This window comes from Merops nubicus, unplaced genomic scaffold (assembly GCF_000691845.1).
Source record: "Merops nubicus isolate BGI_N331 unplaced genomic scaffold, ASM69184v1 scaffold8996, whole genome shotgun sequence".
Lineage (NCBI taxonomy): Eukaryota > Metazoa > Chordata > Aves > Coraciiformes > Meropidae > Merops > Merops nubicus.
In genome coordinates this window covers 1-18,276 of record NW_008612883.1, presented here as the reverse complement: position 1 = coordinate 18,276, position 18,276 = coordinate 1, and the positions used below count along the sequence as shown (strand labels likewise).

Sequence of the window (18,276 nt, the reverse complement as noted above, 5' to 3'; positions counted from 1 at the left end):
CATCCCACAGGGCCTTGAATATTGTGGTTTCCCATACTCTTTTGTCTTATCCTAATCTACAGTTCTGTTACATATCTCTTCTCTTATGAGCAGTGCTCAGACTGACTATTATCAAATTTATTTTGGACTTTGCATCATCTTTAAAACTTGTGTTTAATTTCTTTGGTTTTGCTTCTGAAAGCATGGACCTTCCTCACCTAAACCTCACATTCATTTCTTCTACACAGGCTGGATCCTGTATTCTGCTTCTCTTACTGCCCCTGCCACTGCTCCCTGGTTGCCTCTCTTAGCTCAGAGGAGGACCCATTTGATCTTGTTTTGTGTTTTTTTTCCAAGGAGCATTTTATAGCTTTTTGAATGAGGACAGAGGTTGCTAAAAGGAAAATCAGATAAATATTTTATGATGTTGTTTAGATGTTGTTATTTAGCTTTAAGGTTTTCTCTAACTTATTGCAATAGGCATCTAAAAGATTCACCTAACAAATTATCTTGGTTTTAGAAAAATGGGTTTGGGTCCTCATACAGCAAGGGACAAATTATGTTCTTATCTTGTGGTTTTAGAGAGAGTCTGAAAGTTGTAAGAAATAGGATATTTCTTATTTACACTGGAAATAGCCTTTATAAGGTTAATAACAGTTTGAATGCTGAATACACTGTGGAGGCAAACCTGATTTTGTGTGAGAAGAAAGATGTTATATGAAAGGCTTAAGAGTCTAGAGATTTTTATGACTTGTAAAATCTTATCTTTGATAAATAGCTAACTCCTTACTATGTTTGTGTAACTGCATGTTACTGCCCTGGTAACTATCCCCAGACATTTTCAGTTCTGTCCCAGACTTGTGCTTGCAAGTTACATGGGACCATAGCAATGAGAGGAAGAGAAGTCTTTTGTCTTAACTGATAAACAGCATGTCCAGCTTACTGGTGCACAGCAGTGACTTTTGACATCTTGGATATTTCTGTGTTATAGGGAGTCTTCCTTCATCTGTGGCTGAAGTTGAAGCAAACCTTAGGGGTTTGCATGTTTTTGGTGATGGTAGCCTGATGCACTTCAACACTTCATGATTTAAGTCACAATTTGTAAATAAAAAGGGCATAGAAGTACAGACTCCTACTGCATTAAACAAAGTGCTTGAGTGGGTAAACTACCTCTCACCTCACTCCCCCAGTGCTATACATGCTCATTTGTGTGGAATCTCCTTTTTGTTTGTTTAGTCTATTGGTCTGTCATGGTGTGTTGCTTTTTGAGTATGCTTTTGGTCAAGTAGACAGAAGTACAATTCTTAAACAGCATAGTTTATCATGTGACTCAAGTGTTGAAATCAACACCAGAAATTAAAAGAAAACAAAGCAAAAAAAATCCCTATTAAATGGCAATTTTTTTCTTTCTGTTGCTCCTATGAAGAATTCTGCAGAAGGAAACACTGTGTTTGTTTGTAATGAAAGAAAAGGCTCAGAAGAACAAGTGGACACACATCTTCAATGGCAGCTAAATCTCCTTACCCACATAGAGAATGTACAGAATGAAGTCACCAGCAGAATGGACCTGATTGAAAAAGAAGTTGATGGTAACTGCTTTGCCACATACTTGTTAATAGACCTGTAGCAGCATCTTTCATAGCCACAGTTTTGAAGGTGATCTGAGGTGATAAGGATGGATTTTTAAGTACTGTATTCAAATTTGGGTACCCAAAATTATAATCAGAGCTTCGACCCTTGATCTCCCCACCTCTTTCTGCGAGTTTTGAATGCCCAACAAAGTAGCTTAAACACTCAGGACCTCTGAAAGTTTAGCTCAAGTTTAGTTCAAGCCTAGTTACTAGGCAGACTTCAGAAAGCTCAGGTAACTTGTCTAGTCTCTGTCCACATATGGATCATAAAGTTGATGGATTTTTCAACACCTAGTGTTTTTGCCTTGATTATTCTAGTATTTGACAGTATTTAAGAAAATAAAAGAGACAATGTGGTCATACTGACTTCAGCCTTGGTATGCTGTATATTAGTATGTAATTGGCTTAAGGAAGACAAATCAGACGTCATGAAAAAATCTTGAAGTTATAGGAGTAAATATCACAGCACACAAGTTTATGCATCATTTTTAGAAATTAAGAATGAGTGGAGCTTTTTGTCTGTTCATAGGAGTCCTTAACTATCTTTTGGCAAATAACATTGTCTTATTCCTCTTTGCGGTTTTACTTGCAATATTCCTGCTTGTACTAGGCAATTTTTCTAGGCTACCAGGGTTGGCCTTTTCCTTTCTCTGTCTCCTTGAAAACATTTATTGAAGATTGGAAAACCATTCTGTAATGTGGGCCTGCCTTGTAAACAGGAGCCTGTTAAAGTGACAGGAGCAAGCCCTTCATTTAAGGATTGCATTTTCTGTGGCAGAACTGTCGTAGCTAGATGATCATGAACTGAGGTTTCTTTCATGTGTGTAGGTGGTAAATTGTTAACCAAGGGTGTAATTGGCTCCCAGTATTTCTTAATAGTAACAATCAAATCAGAAGATCTGTTTGAGGGAAACACTGAATTAGTTGGTGTTTCCCTAATAAAAACTTCCTCTCTTAAATAAAAATCACAGCTTCAGTGCATTACCCCTTCTTATAGAAGACAGAAAAGTTTAATTTTTATGGAAAATGTTTCTCGAAGACTTATTCTAACGAACTTCTTCCTTTTCCTTCTGTAGTTTTAGAAAGCTGGCTTGATTTCACTGGAGAACTGGAACCACCAGATCCTCTGGCAAGATTGCCTCAGCTCAAGCGACGTATCAAACAGCTCTTGATTGACATGGGGAAAGTACAGCAAATAGCAACGCTTTGCTCTGTATGACAAAAGGAAGGAGAAATACAAATAGGTTCTTTACAACGAATTTTCTTACTAGCCACAAGACTGACAGGAAGACGGAAAAAGCTGAGCATTTATCTGGTTCTTTGCTGATTACATTAATAGCCTGAAGCTTTAGAGAGAGGAGAGGAAATTTAGAGTAAGGTTTCTGTTATATTGAAAACCCAAATATTCAGTGTCCAAACTTCAAAATGTAATGTTACATACTGAGAAAAGCTGACTTTGCAAAAAAAAGTTATACAAAACCTCTGCAAAGAGCAATGCTATTTTGAAACCTTTGGCAAAACCCTCTAAATTAGCAGAATTCAGCTGACTGAAAATTCTTGGGAACTGCTTTTTTAGTGAATTCTCTTATCGTGCTAGTGAAAGATAGACACAGAGAGATCTGTATCCTCTCTACAAGGAAGGTTTTTAGATTATTTCCTTCTCTCACGAATGTTCAGGAAAACAAGCATACTAGCTTTGATTTTTGAAGGAAGTTACTTGTCATGGTCTCCTTTTTAAAATATTTTTTTAAATAGAAATCCTTATTACAGTACCCTTAGGCTCCTTTAAAACAGAAGTGGCAAATAGTGGTCAGATGTGCCAAATAATAAAACCACTGGGTTGAGAGTTTGATTATGACTTACACGAAGGTTTTTTTTCAGAAGTCCTACTTGGTGCCAGCAATCCACTGAAAATTGTATCTAGTTTATATTTTTTTATGTTCCATTGCAGTATTTGGGATTCAGTTTTTGTCCTGGGTAGCTCTGTTCTGTTTTGGCCCTCTGAAACTTTACCATCCTCAGCTGGGATGAGGAACGACAAGAGCAGCAAAACTGTCTGTGACTGTGAATATGTTAAACCACTAGAATAAACATCCCGAGACACATGATCCAAGGTGTTTTTGTAAAGTCTTTCAGCTTCAGTGAACGAAATGTCATGAAACCAAAGGCAACCTCCTTGCTCTGTTAGCTCTTGCTGGATTTTAAGCCCAGGACTCTCCGTGTGCTTGTCCGTTGCCGCTGTGCCCAGTGCTACACACACGTTTGTATGTGTATGTATATGTGTATAGACACACATGTACAGATATACATACTATACACATTTATAGCTACACATGTCTAGTTTTGTTACAATAGATTATAAGAACTGGTGGTTAACACAAAATGTTACCTTTTAACAAGCAGTTTCTAAAATTGAAAATAATGTATGTACAGGTTTTGAAATTTGTAAAATATGACTGTTAAAAGGAGGCTATTTAACTGATGACATTAAGATACTTGAACCTTTTATGCCTCAAGTCTGTTTATCAGTTCTAGTTATCTGTATAAATGCATTTTAGAACCGATAGACAGTAAACTTGAATTTACATTTTGATAAAAGTACAAGCCACTGTACATTCAAAAATTATTTAAATTTGCAAACACACTGTTCTATATGTAAGGTACTGTATGTAAAACTGTTTATTAAAACTATTCTGCATACTCTACATTTTCACTTTTCTTCCTGATCTACATACAACTGTAAAAAAAGATGTGATTGTTATAATGTACAGACCATCAAAAATCAAAAAAAAAATCTCAGAATGCCTTTTGAGGATGCATAAAATTGAAAAATGTGCCAAAGATGGATTATCTGGGAAAGACTTTGCAACCAGTGCATTGAACTTTCATGATAAAACCATTGTAGAGAAAGAAAGCAGCATGGCTGGTTCATTGCTCAAATAAACCTACCCTGACATTTCCTGTCTGTCTATCCTCTCTGAAGTGTGTTATCACTCTCCATGTCCAAAGCAAAATGTAAACCCCTGTTACTGAGTGGTTGCTATTTAGAAGGCCTTGCCACGTGAGGCTTGTAGGAGTCAGTAGAGAGCTGCATGCTAACACTGAAGTTAATTATGGAATCGTGATTGGCAACTTTGTAATGCAGAAAGAACACAAGAGCTGAAGAGTTGTTGACATTTTTATAGCAACTGTTAAGAAATAAAATACTCTGTTATATAGTTGGATGCTTAAATAACTGCTTCAAACAATATGAATAGTTGAGTGACCTACTTGCTTTTGGATATGTGAGACTTTGATGTTATTCACTTGCTGCATATCCTTGAATGTGGTACTGTGTACTGTATAAGAGAAGTGTAAATCCAGATGAATTACTTTGAAACAAAGTGGAGTGTATTTACATGATTTATACAGCATACACTGTAGTGACATTATGCAATGTGTGTGGTGTAACAGAACTGTGTTACTGGAGGTGGGGCTGAACTGAGAGGGTCCAGGGGAGGATGGATGTTTCATTCTTAGTGCAGAGATGGAGGAAAGGTATCCTGAGAAAGAAATCATAGCGTCAAAGTTCAAGTTGCTCTCTCAGCTTTAACTTGTCCTCTCTGTATGTAATGGTCTCTAAATTTACATGAGTATGTAATTTCATCCCTCAGGATCCCGCCTTATTCAGGACGGGCTGTACTTACAAAAACAATCTATTCAGTATTTTTTTATCTTCATTTCTTATGTAGTCACGTATTATAAAAAATCCTGCAAGCGTAAGAAATACAATCTGTGTCCTTATGGGCAGTGCTATGGTCCATTGTGTATTGCTCCAGTGCTTCACAAACTTGTCTGAGTTTGCTTTCTCAAATTGTGATGTTAATCTGTAGCATGTCAACATGAGTTTTGGGCCCTGTTCCTCAAGTAGTCAAAGGTTTGGGATGCTTCTGAAGCTTTTTTTCTTTAAACACTTAAAGTCAAGTGCCATAAAAATACTAAGTGTTTTGCACAGAATGTAACCTACAGTTGATTGCTTTGCTCCTGTGCCAGTCAAGGCTGATGTGGTCTGGCTCGTACCAGTATTTCTTCCACTTGGCCTTATGGAGAGAATCTTTCTCCTGTAGCCACCCCTTCCCATCTGTCTTCCTGCTGCCTCGGTAAATAAGCCAGAGGTTTACACACAGTCTGTCTGCAACATCATTTATCAGAGCAAGAGCTGCAATGGCTCGTGCTCTGTGAGGAGGGAGGCAGCACCTCTCTGAGGGGGAAATAGCATTTGCCTGTGTCTTCTCATACGTGTGTACAGAAAGGGAAAAGCTTCACGTTTGCAACCTTCTTTTACCTTACTCTGAGTTCTTAATAGTAATAAACAAAAGGGAAATGCCATTGTACAGAAGCTTCTTCTGACTTCCCAGGGCTAAGTGGTGAACTTGTGGAGCCTTTAAACGCCCAGCTTTTTGTCCGAGGGTTGATTCTTTCGTGAAGATATCAGGGTGATTCCTTTCAAAGCCTTCTCCTTCCTGTGATCATACTGTAGGCTTCTATATCAGCAATTCTGGATTTTCAGTTGCAGTGATGGCAATAGGACATCAGTATTGAAGTCCTGACTGAAGGTCTTGGGGACAAGATCAGATACCATATGATGGGGCTGTTTGTTTCAGTTACAAAATGGAGGCACTTTGAGTCATGGCATGGAATGGATGTGCAGATTCTTCCTTCTGACCCTTTTCTTGGGTCGCTGTAGGTTGAGTAGTGCCCATAATTTGGATATTTGGGTCTTCATAGATCTTTGGTCTGCAGTTGAGTAATTTACAGTGGTAGAAGTCTGTTGTCCTCTTCAAAGATGGTGGGTTGCAGTTTTCTGTTAGATTTCACATTTGCTGAGTGGCAAAGAATTGAATTTTTATTTTCCATGGACACAGTCTTCTTGTATGGCTCAAAGCCACCTATTCTCTTGGTTTTTGTCTCTAAGCTTCCACATGTGCTCCTCATCTGTTCTGCAGCTTGCCTTTTTTTTTCCTTTTGTTCTTCAACTTTCTGCACTCTGGCTTCTTCTGTGATGCCTGGAGGGTTTCACTCCTGTTGTTGTGCCCAGTTCTGCTGTGGGAAGCAGTGGGAGGGAGAGGTCTCCTCTTCTGTCCTCTACCTCCGTTGTGTCCTATGAGCTTAGGCAGCTGAAGTGAGTGTACCACGATCAAAATCTTCAGATGTTTTTGCTGCCTTCCTTTAGTGAGCTTTTTCTAGTCTTGTACAAGTTGTCATCTCCCTCTGCTCCCACCCGGCTTCTAAATTAACTAGACTTGAATGAACATGACAGCAGAACCCCTCTGGCACTGCTGGGCTCCAGCACTCCTTATCAAACTGAAGGCTGGGATGTAAGGGACTTGCTCGAACATACTTGCAAACCAGAGTACTTTCCTTTGTATTCAAAGGGAAACTGCAACTGCTTTTCTTCACTTAAACTTTAAAAGGCAGAGAACAGCTCCTGAGCTGCGCTGGAGCTCCATGTAAAACATCCCCAGGAGCAGGGGGTGGGAAGCACCCTGCAAACAGGGGCTCCATAAGGAGTGTGCAGTGGGGCCACCTCGGCTGCCCTGCCCTGTCCACGGTCACCTGGAGGTGCTGGTGGGTGAAGAGGGTGCATGCAGTGAGGCTGTTGCTTTGCAGGTGGAACCCCTCTTTGCCAAGCTGGTTTGTAACACCAGGACTGTGGATTTTCTCTATACTGCTTAGAAATTTTACAGTACATGCACCTTAATTTTGGAGTGCTTATTAAGGTCAGAAGCTCAATCACTTCTGAAATGCCTGTTGTATTCTCACATTCTGTTAGCTGATGCTTTTTGTTCTGTTGTACTGAGTCCATATGGCTTTAGAGGATCATTTTACAGAGAATGTTTGAAATAGTAATGATTTTTATTGTATGATGTTATGTCCTGGGCACTGGGTGTGGGGGTCTGTCTTTAGCAATAAGTATTATACACTATGTGTATATCTGTTTATATATGGAAAACAAATGTGGAGCATGTAATGAAGGTGAAAATACACTGCACAGAGAGCAGATTGTGCGTTTGGCAGCCACTCTGCACCAGCCTGAACAACTCCAACAAAAAATTGGAAACCACACAGAGAATGAACTAGCCTGAAAAACCATTGAGGAGTGAATTTCCCCTTCCATACAGACTGGGCCTGTATGTCATCAGTAGATGGGCCAGCCTTGTTCTACGAATTTAATAACTACAGCTAGTTCAGTTGCTGTTTACTCCAAACAGCAGCCTTCTTTCTTTAAAATTAGCCAGAGCCACCTCCGTTCAGCTGTAGCCATGTGCATCAGTGTATTGTCACTAAACACTCTGAGAGAGGCAGCAGTGCACTATTATTAAATCTTCTATCAGAGAAGCAAAATACTTTCTTCTGTGATTTGTTTGTTTTGTTTTGTTTTGTTTTGTTTTTTTAATAATAGCAATAATGTTGACTGCATTCTAATACAATAAAGGTCTGTTGAGATTATGTGCCTGGGCTTCCATTCAGTGGACTTTTGTTTTGGTGAGCTTGTGTATGTTATAAAGCATTAGGGGGTCTTCAGTTGCATTTTTAGCCTGTATTCAAGAAGTTACATGTAGTCATTGATACTCATTTATTTGTACACGTTGTAAAGCTTTAGGGAATCCTCCGTCACATCGTAGCCTCTAGGCAAATTATGCAGTCAATGAATTATTTACAGCACTGAATTACAGTGTGGCAGAGTAATTTAGGAGATTTTTCTGATTCTAAACTGCTTTGGTGTTTAACAATTTCAGGGTTTGAGTTTGTGCAGCACACTTGATTCTTAAAAGACAGTATCTTTCAATCCATGCATTCACAGTAATGCCATCTCTTCCTGCGGGCAGACGTCTGACTTCTAAGGGTGGTTCCAGTTTTGTGCCTTTGTACAACGTCATTGCAAAATTTCAATTGCTTTTAGTGATTTATTTTAATACTGCCTATAAACTGTTGTTCAGGATGCCACTGTAGTAAGAAAACAGTGCTAAAAAAGTTCTCCCCCTTGACATGCTGTGTGTCAGGGCATAAACAACAGGCAGCACATGAATGAAATCAGAATCTCAATGAGTTACTAATACAGAGAAATTCTTTTGTTCACAGCAATACCAGATATGATTATAACCATAGCAAATTTCAAAATTTTAATTCTGAAACGGATACTTTAGTCATTGTGGAAGGACGGTCTCTCAGCTTTAAGATATAAGGCCAAATTCAGATCCTGGAGTAATGCACTGAAACAATTTTTCTGACTCAGACCAAACATCTGGTCAGCTCAGTGTCTTATCTTCAGTAGAAGCACAATGTCAGCATCTGTAGAAAATCACTGACTATAACAGAGCTGCCAAATTGGTCTTTCCTTTAATATGTCTTTCACTTCAGTTAAATTGGTTTCCTTGACCAAAATCTTGATGAAAGTGATCGATTGTATCAGTCACTGACACCTGTACTCCATGAGTTTTCCCATTCATTTCTCTCCAGGACATCAGGTGGCACAGGGAACTCCACAGCTTTGTTCTGTGGCAGGAGACATTGTGCTTGTCCTTGAACTCACCTTCTGACTCCGCTGGCTATGTGCTGTTGCCTTCAGTACAGACAAGGTTAAGTGTTGCATTATCAAAGAACAGAAGTACCTTTGAGCTGCCCCCAGCAGGAGCTGAGCACCCTGTTGCTGTGCTGGCTGCATCAGCTTGCTGTTGTGCAGTGCTGAATCCTCTCAGTGTGTGAATCAACCCTTCAGGCCGCTGCAGGTTGCAGCCCTGACTTCTGCTTGGGGTTTCAGGAGAATCTGCATCCCAGGTGTTGTGGGAATGAAATATTTTTCTACCTTGCATCACTGTCATGCTGTTAGATAGAGGAAAAATGTTTTCTCTCTAATGGATAAGTAAGAAAAAAAGCTATTTTAGGTCTCCTAGAAATGGTTAGTTTCTGGAGGGACAAAGGCAAATTCAATTATTCTTACACAGGCTTCTTTAGGTTCTTTTCTCACCAGAGGTACTTTGCCATCTGGCAAATTATAATACAATAATACAAAAAAAAAAAAAAGAACCCTGAGCAGCCCTCTGTCCACTTTTCTGAACTAGCCAAGTTTAGTATAGAACTTACTGGAGCTTTCCCATCATTCTTTCAATATGAAGAATGTCATGCATGAAGTGACTGAAACGTGTATCATCTGGTTGGCCCATGTGTTTTTCCTTGTCATCTTTTAATTTTACATCACACGAGCACTTTTCAAAACTTAATCAGAGATTACAGAGTTGCTAAGTGCTTCACAAGGTCTTGCCTGTGCCAAAATCATGTGGAGGAGATTGAGACATGTTAGTCTGTTTTTACATAGTTTTCTTAAAATACGTAAGAGGATTATTCAATATTAGTGATTTAACTCAGAAAAGCAGTTCATTATTTAAAAATAAATGAACTAATTTATAAGGGCATAATTTCACAATGTTTTGAGCTCTTGAAATGTTTGCTTCCAATTTGCTGCGACACTCAGGAGGCTCCCTTGATTTTGTTTCTTAAACTAAGCTTGACTTCTCAGGCTTGAGTTTTGTTTGGGTGAGAGCAGCTTTTCTGTGAGTATAGATGTTTGTGTGTTCATATACAAGAATCATTTGCCCTTGGGCTTTCCACTGTGTAAAAATCACAGTTGCACAGAGCATCTTTTCTGCTAAGAAAGTGTATGCAAAACTGGAGCAATGAATAAATGGCATGTAAATGGTAAACCCTTGAGGTTTGTGATTTCAATGTTTCATCACACTCATGTTTTTCTTTCCCCCAGCAACTGTAGTCTAGATTGAGCAGCCTTTTGCCAATGTGTACAGCAAGCTAACTCCTCATTTCTCACACTAGAGCAATGATTTTGAAGACGTTAGTTTTAAAGCCATATTGACCACGAGGACCTTTTTCATTTACTCCTTTAACCCCCTTCACTGTTGAGCTAATTTAAGATATTCTTCCATCTTTACTCAGATGCTAAAGATAGAGGTTGGTTCTGTTGTCCCTTCACCGAAGGTTATGTGGTGAGGTTTTTCTTAATTTGAATTAGACCAGCCATAGATGACAAGTGCCTCTTTTTCTCTGAATGTGGATTGTGCATATTGCTCTGCAAACTACTTTTTTTTTTTTTCTTTTTTAATCCATGGGCTATTGCACCCCGTTGAACCTGCATTTGCAGAGCTGCCAGTCTTGGTTTGACGCACATCTAGAAATGGTTTAAGTGCCAAAAGTCCCTTTCACACTGTTTTTTAAGAGTCTTTTAAGACTTGGCTGTTCTTCCCAACTTGCATAGTTCAGAGGTTGTATTCTGAGAAAAATAAAAGTAGTCTTGGGATTCAGCCCTATGTAGATATGGCAGACTTGTGCTTCTTTCTGTTAGTAATGGCCCTTTGATACCTCCTTGCTTTCCTGTCTGTGTTACTCAGTTGACCTTTGCTAGGAAAGAATAAAGGAGGAAAGTGAATAGCTACCTTCATAAGTTTGCTTCTCCCCCCATTTGCTGTGCAACAACCCTGGATGACATTTTTTAATAACTTTAGAATATTAGACTGAATCAGCACCTCACACGTGCCCCCAGCACACACTCTGGACGTGTGTTTCAGTGCCTTGGAGATGTTCTCATGTAGGCACCAACCCCCCTGCCCCTGCAGGGCTCGTGACACTGGGCTGGTCTGTCCCTTCTTGCTCTCCTGTAACTGCCCCACTGCACTGGGGTCAGGCATGAACCTGAGGCTCTTAAAGCATAACTGAGTCAGAAATACTCAATGCAAATGTCACAGTCAAACTTTTCCACCTTTCCTGGTTCAGCCCCCTAGTGCTAATGCTGGCTATCCTCTGTGCAACCAATTCCTTTGCTCTGGGTGTACTTTTCCCTGCAAATGCTCATCCAGAAATTAATTTTATTTCTGTGCCTGCTTAATCAGGGCTGTTACAGGACTTTTCTTCTTTGTGTCTCTGAAGATTAGGGGGTTTAGGTCTGTCGTCTACACTGGGTGTGTTTTTAATCTTTTCCTAGCTTGATCTTCTTGCAGACTATCAACTTTGTTCAAGTCTGGAGTAGATTGCTTGAAAGTAAAATCCAGATATAGTCCCACTCACTTTAAAAGGGCTTATTATGTTAAAGCAGGCTTGTGCTGCTGTTTGAGATCACATTGACCATATATATTAAACACCGTAGCACTGCAGTGGTCCACAGCCCACACAGAAGGGTGTTTGGATTATTATTTAGCTAATTATTCTGGGCCCATTTATTCAACCACTTCTACACAAGTGAGGGTGAGTTCTCCATAATTCCTGGTGCAAATAAATGCTGCTAAGAGGTGAACAAGCAAGACGTGATTCTCTGGAACCAAGGAAATACATGTTTTAGGTTGTTGATATGTTTTAGGTTGAACATCTTGTATGTAATTAGTACCAAAAGCTGTGCTTAATGGTTACACCAATGTTACACTTGGAAGGTGAAGCCCAAGAAGCTGAGAGGCTCCCTGTCAGATTCTTGGCTGTATTAAAGTGCATGTTGCAAGTGGGAGTAAAAGCAAAAAGCTGAGTGGCATTTACTGTGACCCTCAATTCTCTTCATAGTCAGTGAAGGATGTATCCATCCTGTTTTTTCCTGTAATAAAACACATTATGAACTGTATTTACTCCTAGTGCTGCAGTGCTTGGAGGCCTAACCCTTGCCTGTCCCCTCGGTGGGCCAGGCTCTCTAGAAACAGAAGAAAGTGTACTTCTGGTACAGAGCACAAGGTCCTGTTGTGCCACAGCACAGGTGAGGGCAGGAGCTCTCGGCTGGGTCATGCCGACACGCTGAAGCTGCACATTGATTTGACTAAGTCCCCCCTGCCACCCCCAGTGCTTGCTGCTGCCTGTTCTCCTCTCCGCTGGCTGGGCCCAGGAGTGCTCCCTGGAGCAGGGATGAGAACTGGCTGAGGAGGACCATGAGGGTCACGCCAGGTGAACAGGCCTCTTGAGGTTTTCTCAGAAGCATCGTGTGCGTCACTCACCCAATCTCGTGGCCAGTCTACCAGCACCTAAGTGAGCCCCTCCTCACGGGGGTTGCTATAAAAAGGCAGGTGAAGGCTACACGGGTGTGCAGGCTACCTAAGACAACAGGGGATGGGGCTCTCCCATCGCGGGATGGGCGCCATCCCATTCTGCACCCTTCTTTGCTGCCTTCTCAGTGTAGCAGCAGCCAATATATTTGGTAAGTTCTCTTGTTCTTTTCCTTTGCCTGTGCCCAGCAGTGTTCCCGTGCTCTTGGTGCTGCTCTGGGTGTTATTCTGATGATGTATGTAGCAATCTTGAATCTTATACATGGTAAACTTAGCTAGTGATTGTGTGCTGTGCGAAGTGAGTTTGAGCTCCAGGTTAAATACTGAGTTACATGGATTTTTAAATGGTCATGGTCACCTGAGTTCAGTGCATCTGGATTTCATGTGGGAAAAAGAAAAGTTTTCTGGAAGAACAGGCTGGGCTAGAGAAGGGACTTGGGTAAGAAAAAGTGGTGCAGCAGTCATGTGAAGTTCCTAAGATTATGTCTTCTGCCTGTGTGTGCTATCATCTACTTTAGGCTTGAGCCTTGAGGTACTGGATAGTCTGTGTCATCCCCTGTTCTTTGACCCTGCACAGCAAGCAATTTGAATCATGGAATTAGTCTCTGAACTGAGATGTCTTAACAGACCCTCTGTAGCACTGTGCACAGGGATTCCACACATCCCAGGGTGACTGGCTCAGAGTCACGTGTGGGATGAAAACGGTGACGTTTGCCTACGTGTGAATGCCTGTGGATGAGCTAACCCAAAATCTCTTTGCAGTCTCATGAAAATTTTCACATGGGCTTAAGAAGAGACAGTAAAAACTCACAGAAACAGAAGTGATTGAGAGGTCTTAGGTGCACAGGAACCATCTGTGGTTAAAGAAGTCCCTCAGCTGCAAATTACTGGAGGTTGAAAAGTGTTCAGAATGCTATGGGATATTTGTGTTACTGTTTGGTCACGATCAGACCAAATAATGGATTAAGTGAACCTTTGGTCTAAATCACTGCAGTTATGGTTTTTTTTTTGTTGTTTTGTTTTGTTTGGTTTTGTTCTGTTTGGTTTTGTTTGTTTGTTTGTTTGTCTGTTTGTTTGTTTGTCTGTTTGTTTGTTTGTTGTTTTTAATGTTTGTTTGTTTTTGTGTTTTGTTTGTTTTTCTGTTGGTTTTTATATATTATTTTTTTCCTGTATTTTTATAGAGCTAGTCAGTGGAGTTAAGAGCATAACATTCATTGGACTCTGAGGATGGGGAAAGTATCAGATCAACTAATCTATTCTGTAAAAAAGAACCTACTGAATTTCATCCTTCTCTTAAAACAGCATCCAAATGTGGCTTTAGATGCACTGAGAACTGAAGAGTCGACTCTTTTCTCGTTAGGTGTCTTTAGAAGTTGATAACTTGTTCCAGTAACAATAAAAAAGCATTCCTAATATGAATTAGTCTGATGCTACCTGCTAGATATTGATTCTTTTTAGGTCTTTCATGAGATTAAGAAGGAATTCCTCTCCTTTAGGTGGAATAGTGAGTGACTTATCTTCGATAAAGAATAAATACTCAGAAACATTCATAGTGTGGTTATGGCAAAGGGCTGTTTTGTGGAGAGAGGCACTACTAAGTCTGAGTAAGTGAAGTACTCCAGGTGCCAGAAGGTGATGGGCATACCAGCACAGATCAGAGCTCACTCACTGAATAGAGGCCTGGGGCAGGCATTCATGAGCATCTCCATCGTGTGCTTGTCCTGCAGCTGGCAGCCCAGCGAGTTGGTTCAGTACCTCCTTGTGCTGTCCCATGCAGAAATGCACACAATGAGTGAAAAACCTGGGAGTGTTGCCACACAGTGTTGGCGCTAATAGGGTTTGGATAAGAACAGCTTGTGGTGAAACCATCTTTACATGTTTACCTTCTTGCTGCTTGCAGAATATCAGACAGATTCCCAACCATTGCGTCCATGTGAACTTCAGAGGGAAAAGGCTTTTTCAGAAGGGGAAACCTATGTTCCTCAGTGCTCAGAAGATGGCCAGTTCAGGTACTTCATCCCTGCTATTTTTCTGCTATTAGACAATGTGACATTTCATTGCTAATAGAAGCTTTAGCCTCCCTTTTGAAGACCCTCCATATGGGTATACTGGAGGGTGAGGGGTGCAAGTGACTCAAAGTGACTTCATTGAGTCATGTTGCAGATCCAGCCTCTCCTGAATGAATTACTTGTTGCTGGAAATAACCTCTGGGCTAAGAGGTCAATCTCAGATTAACAGGCTAATCTTGGTAGCATTATTTGCACATTAAATACTTGGTGCAGGTTGTTGAGTAATGCAACTCCTTTCCTCTCACACGTGCTCCTAAGGGTATGGTTTGTGATCAGTGTGTCAGATGGCACAGCTGAGCCAAGCTGACTTGGAGAAGTTATCCACCCTGCTGTAAGTGGCACAGTTGGGTTTCCCTCTAAAGGCAGTAAAGGAACTAAAAAAAAAAAACACATGGAAAGCAGTGATTTAGAGAACAGTACATATTGTAAAGTTCTCTACTATTATCCTACTGTTGTTGCCTTGGGTGGGGGACTTCAACCAGTCTAGATTTGACTTAGAAAATGTCTCACAATATATGGATAAATCTCAAATACTGAGAACCAGGGTTCTGTCCAACCTGCTTGCTTCCTGAATGACTTTGAGTCACTTACCTGCAATTTCTGAAGACTTCAGAGAATTAGTAGAATTAAGAGCTCCCATCAGGTAGAGTTAGTCACCAGAAGCACAGCCCTCTTGGATTCCATTATTTTTGATGTTAAAGTACTTGAACTTGTTCAGCTTGCTTTATATTTTTGTTTATCCCACGCTGACTGTCACTACAGCCTAAAATATGTTACTTGTGATCTCCTTCAGGACAGTTCAGTGCACTAGGGATGGTCTTTCCTGTTGGTGTGTGGATGAGAATGGCGTTGAGGTACCTGGCAGCAAACAGAAGGGATATCCCACATCTTGTAAGTCACAAGATTTATTTTTGTTCAGATTGAGTAAAGTACTATTTAGATCTGCTTTTGAACTGCTGAAATGAAGAAAAAGTTAACTTTAATGGCCTCTGATTTGTTGTAGTTTGCTGGGTCTTTCTAGTGGAAGTTTTGGAGTATTTTTAGGGCTGATCATGGAAATCTGGTAGACCCGGGTGGTCTGTATTTATGAAGATCATAGTAATATAAATCATGAATGAAAGACCAACTTAGTGTGTTGGCCTTTGAGCTGGAGAGCTTCAGCCTCATCTGTGCTGCGTTTCTCTACATAAACTCAAGTCCATATATATGTCCTTATGCCACCTGGGTGGCAGAGTCGGAACTTGTGGCTCTGAGGGAACTCAGATGTTATCTTAATAAATGATTTGGTGCCCAGCAGGTACTTTCTTCTAACAGTGCCCCTCTCTGGGACTACAGGTTTATCCTTTTGCCAGCTGCAAAAGCAGAAGATCTTGGTGAGTCGATACATCAACAGCAGCAGCATCTCCTACGTACCTCAGTGCCTGGATTCAGGGGCCTTTGATGCAGTGCAGTGTGACACAGAGCTGGGTCAGTGCTGGTGTGTAGACCCAGAAGGAATGGAGATTTATGGCACCAGACAGAGAGGAAAGCCAAAGCACTGTAAGTAATGCTCAACGAAATGGTGGGTTTTGTAGATTTGAAGGGTTTGGTGTGAGTAGGTGGTAGATCAGCAGCTTGGACACTGCAGCCTACACTTTCCTATGGAAATACAGGTGCTTAACTGAGGCATTTGAATCCCTGTTTTGTAGAATCACAGAATATCTCAAGTTGAGAGGGACCCATAAAGATCATTGAGCCCAACTCCCTGCTCCTCTTAAAGACAATGCGAGGCTCCTAGGTGTCCATGTTCAAAGTGATGAATCTAAACCCCTTCCAAACCATAGGGTGGCTGTTCAACTGACTGTGGGAAGTTAAAACACCAGTAAACATTCATCTTGGCTCCTCTTCAGGTCCAGGGAACTGCGAGATCCGAGACCGCCGCATTCTGCATGGGTTTGGGGAGAAGAGCCCACCACAGTGCTCAGCAGATGGAGAGTTTCTGCCAGTCCAGTGCAAGTTTGTCAACACTACAGACATGATGTTTTTTGATCTTGTTCATAGTTATAACAGGTAAGAGAGAAAGCTTCTGAAACAGGAAAACAATCCTGCACACCCTCTCAAGTCACTGCCTTACTGCTTTTCTTTTTTCCACATGAAGTCCTTCTGTGACTGCACATGGCATTTTCTATTAATGAATGTACCAAGTAAAAAACCTTTTTCTTCTGAATTAAATCTGCTTATTTAGAAACAACCAATATTCTGTTCTTGCAGCCTAATCTGTGTGTCCCCACACAGCAGCAGATACCACACTGGGATCTGTACTTGGAAAATTAGCCAGGGCTGCTTTTCAGACAGAGGTACAACACCAAATGAGATAAATGTGCAAGGAGCAGAGGAATTCGGATATATCTATGAGGTAGGAAAGATGAAAACAGATGGACAGACAGACAAGTGGCAACATACAAAGAGCAAGTTCCATGTGACGATGGGAAACTCTCATCATTTAGCCAGTGCCAGTTGTGATCACACAGGTGAACAAGTGAGTGGGCACGGTGGCTGGATTTGGGTGGTTGGAGTGGGCTTCAAAAGACTGCACCAAATCCTTCTCCATGGAGGCAAGAAGCTGTTGTCCTGTGGAGGAGCTGGGAATTAATGCTCAGGTGGAGAAATAAGGGATGGGCAGGGGGAGTGCAGGGAGAGGAGTTTGTTTTGGTGCAGATGTTCGGACTATCCAGAGAAACCTTTTGGTCTCTTGTGAAGTGGTTATCTTGGCATCCCAATCAACACACTTCTCCAGTGGAGGGCAGTGGAGTAAACCTGATATCTTGTTCTGACTTGGCTTTCTAGTAGCAAAGGCATTTTATAGTAAATGTCAGTTTTGGTGATTAGAGGGTTTTCTTTCCTAACTTAAGGAAAACTGAAAGGCAGGCCCAAATGCACAGTGCAATTTTTTCAGAGTTTCAGGAGAGTTTATTTTGGCAAGAGCAAAATAATCTCCCATTTTCATTTGTTGGCCTGCAGAGTGTGGAAATTCTATAAGAGCAATTACAGAAGAGAAAGCAATGCTTTAAATTTTTTTTTTTTTTTTCTCCCATTGGGAGATTTGTCTGCAAAGGTCTGCAGAGATTGAGCTTTTCTTGGGTCCATGTCATGTAATTAATCACAGCAGGATCATTTCACTCCCAGCTGTCTACCTTTCTAATTATGGCATTGTCTTAACCCGTTACCAGCATTTCTGGATACCTCAGGTCATCAACAGAAAAACTCTCACACTATTCCTGCCTGAAATGTCATTATCCTGTCCCATAAACAGGAAGCCAGAATATGGAGCTCAGGGGATGAGTTCCACAGCAAAGAACTACAGTAGAGCAGGGGTTTAAACCCCTAGTTTATGTTCATGTGGAACCAATGGAGCAGTTTGCTTTGGTTCCACGGACTGATTTTTGAAATCTAGACATGTCACACTAACTCCCTTCCCAAATCCTTTCTCTACACCTTCATAAATATTCCAGAATACATCACTATGTTAAAATAATAATAACAACAATAATA

General features: G+C 40.8%; 2 protein-coding genes across 2 annotated transcripts in view; both read left to right on the top strand.

Annotated features, from left to right (window-relative positions):
- The window catches only part of PHF20L1 (PHD finger protein 20-like 1), a gene marked incomplete at its 5' end in the record, with an annotated part of 29,521 nt that extends 26,467 nt beyond the window's left edge, over window positions 1-3,054 (top strand). The window contains 2 exons of the mRNA XM_008941691.1: window positions 1,406-1,568; window positions 2,687-3,054. Coding sequence (XP_008939939.1) covers window positions 1,406-1,568; window positions 2,687-2,829 — 306 coding nt within the window. The remainder of the gene's footprint in view (window positions 1-1,405; window positions 1,569-2,686) is intronic.
- A 2,082-nt stretch (window positions 3,055-5,136) lies between these two features.
- TG (thyroglobulin) lies at window positions 5,137-16,794 on the top strand (the record flags this gene model as incomplete). Its single annotated transcript, XM_008941690.1, has 7 exons — window positions 5,137-5,147; window positions 8,496-8,518; window positions 12,811-12,828; window positions 14,577-14,685; window positions 15,539-15,636; window positions 16,081-16,284; window positions 16,635-16,794. Coding segments are annotated over exons 1-7 (623 nt in total), but the record flags the coding sequence as incomplete, so codon positions are not given.
- Between the last annotated feature and the right edge of the window lie 1,482 nt (window positions 16,795-18,276).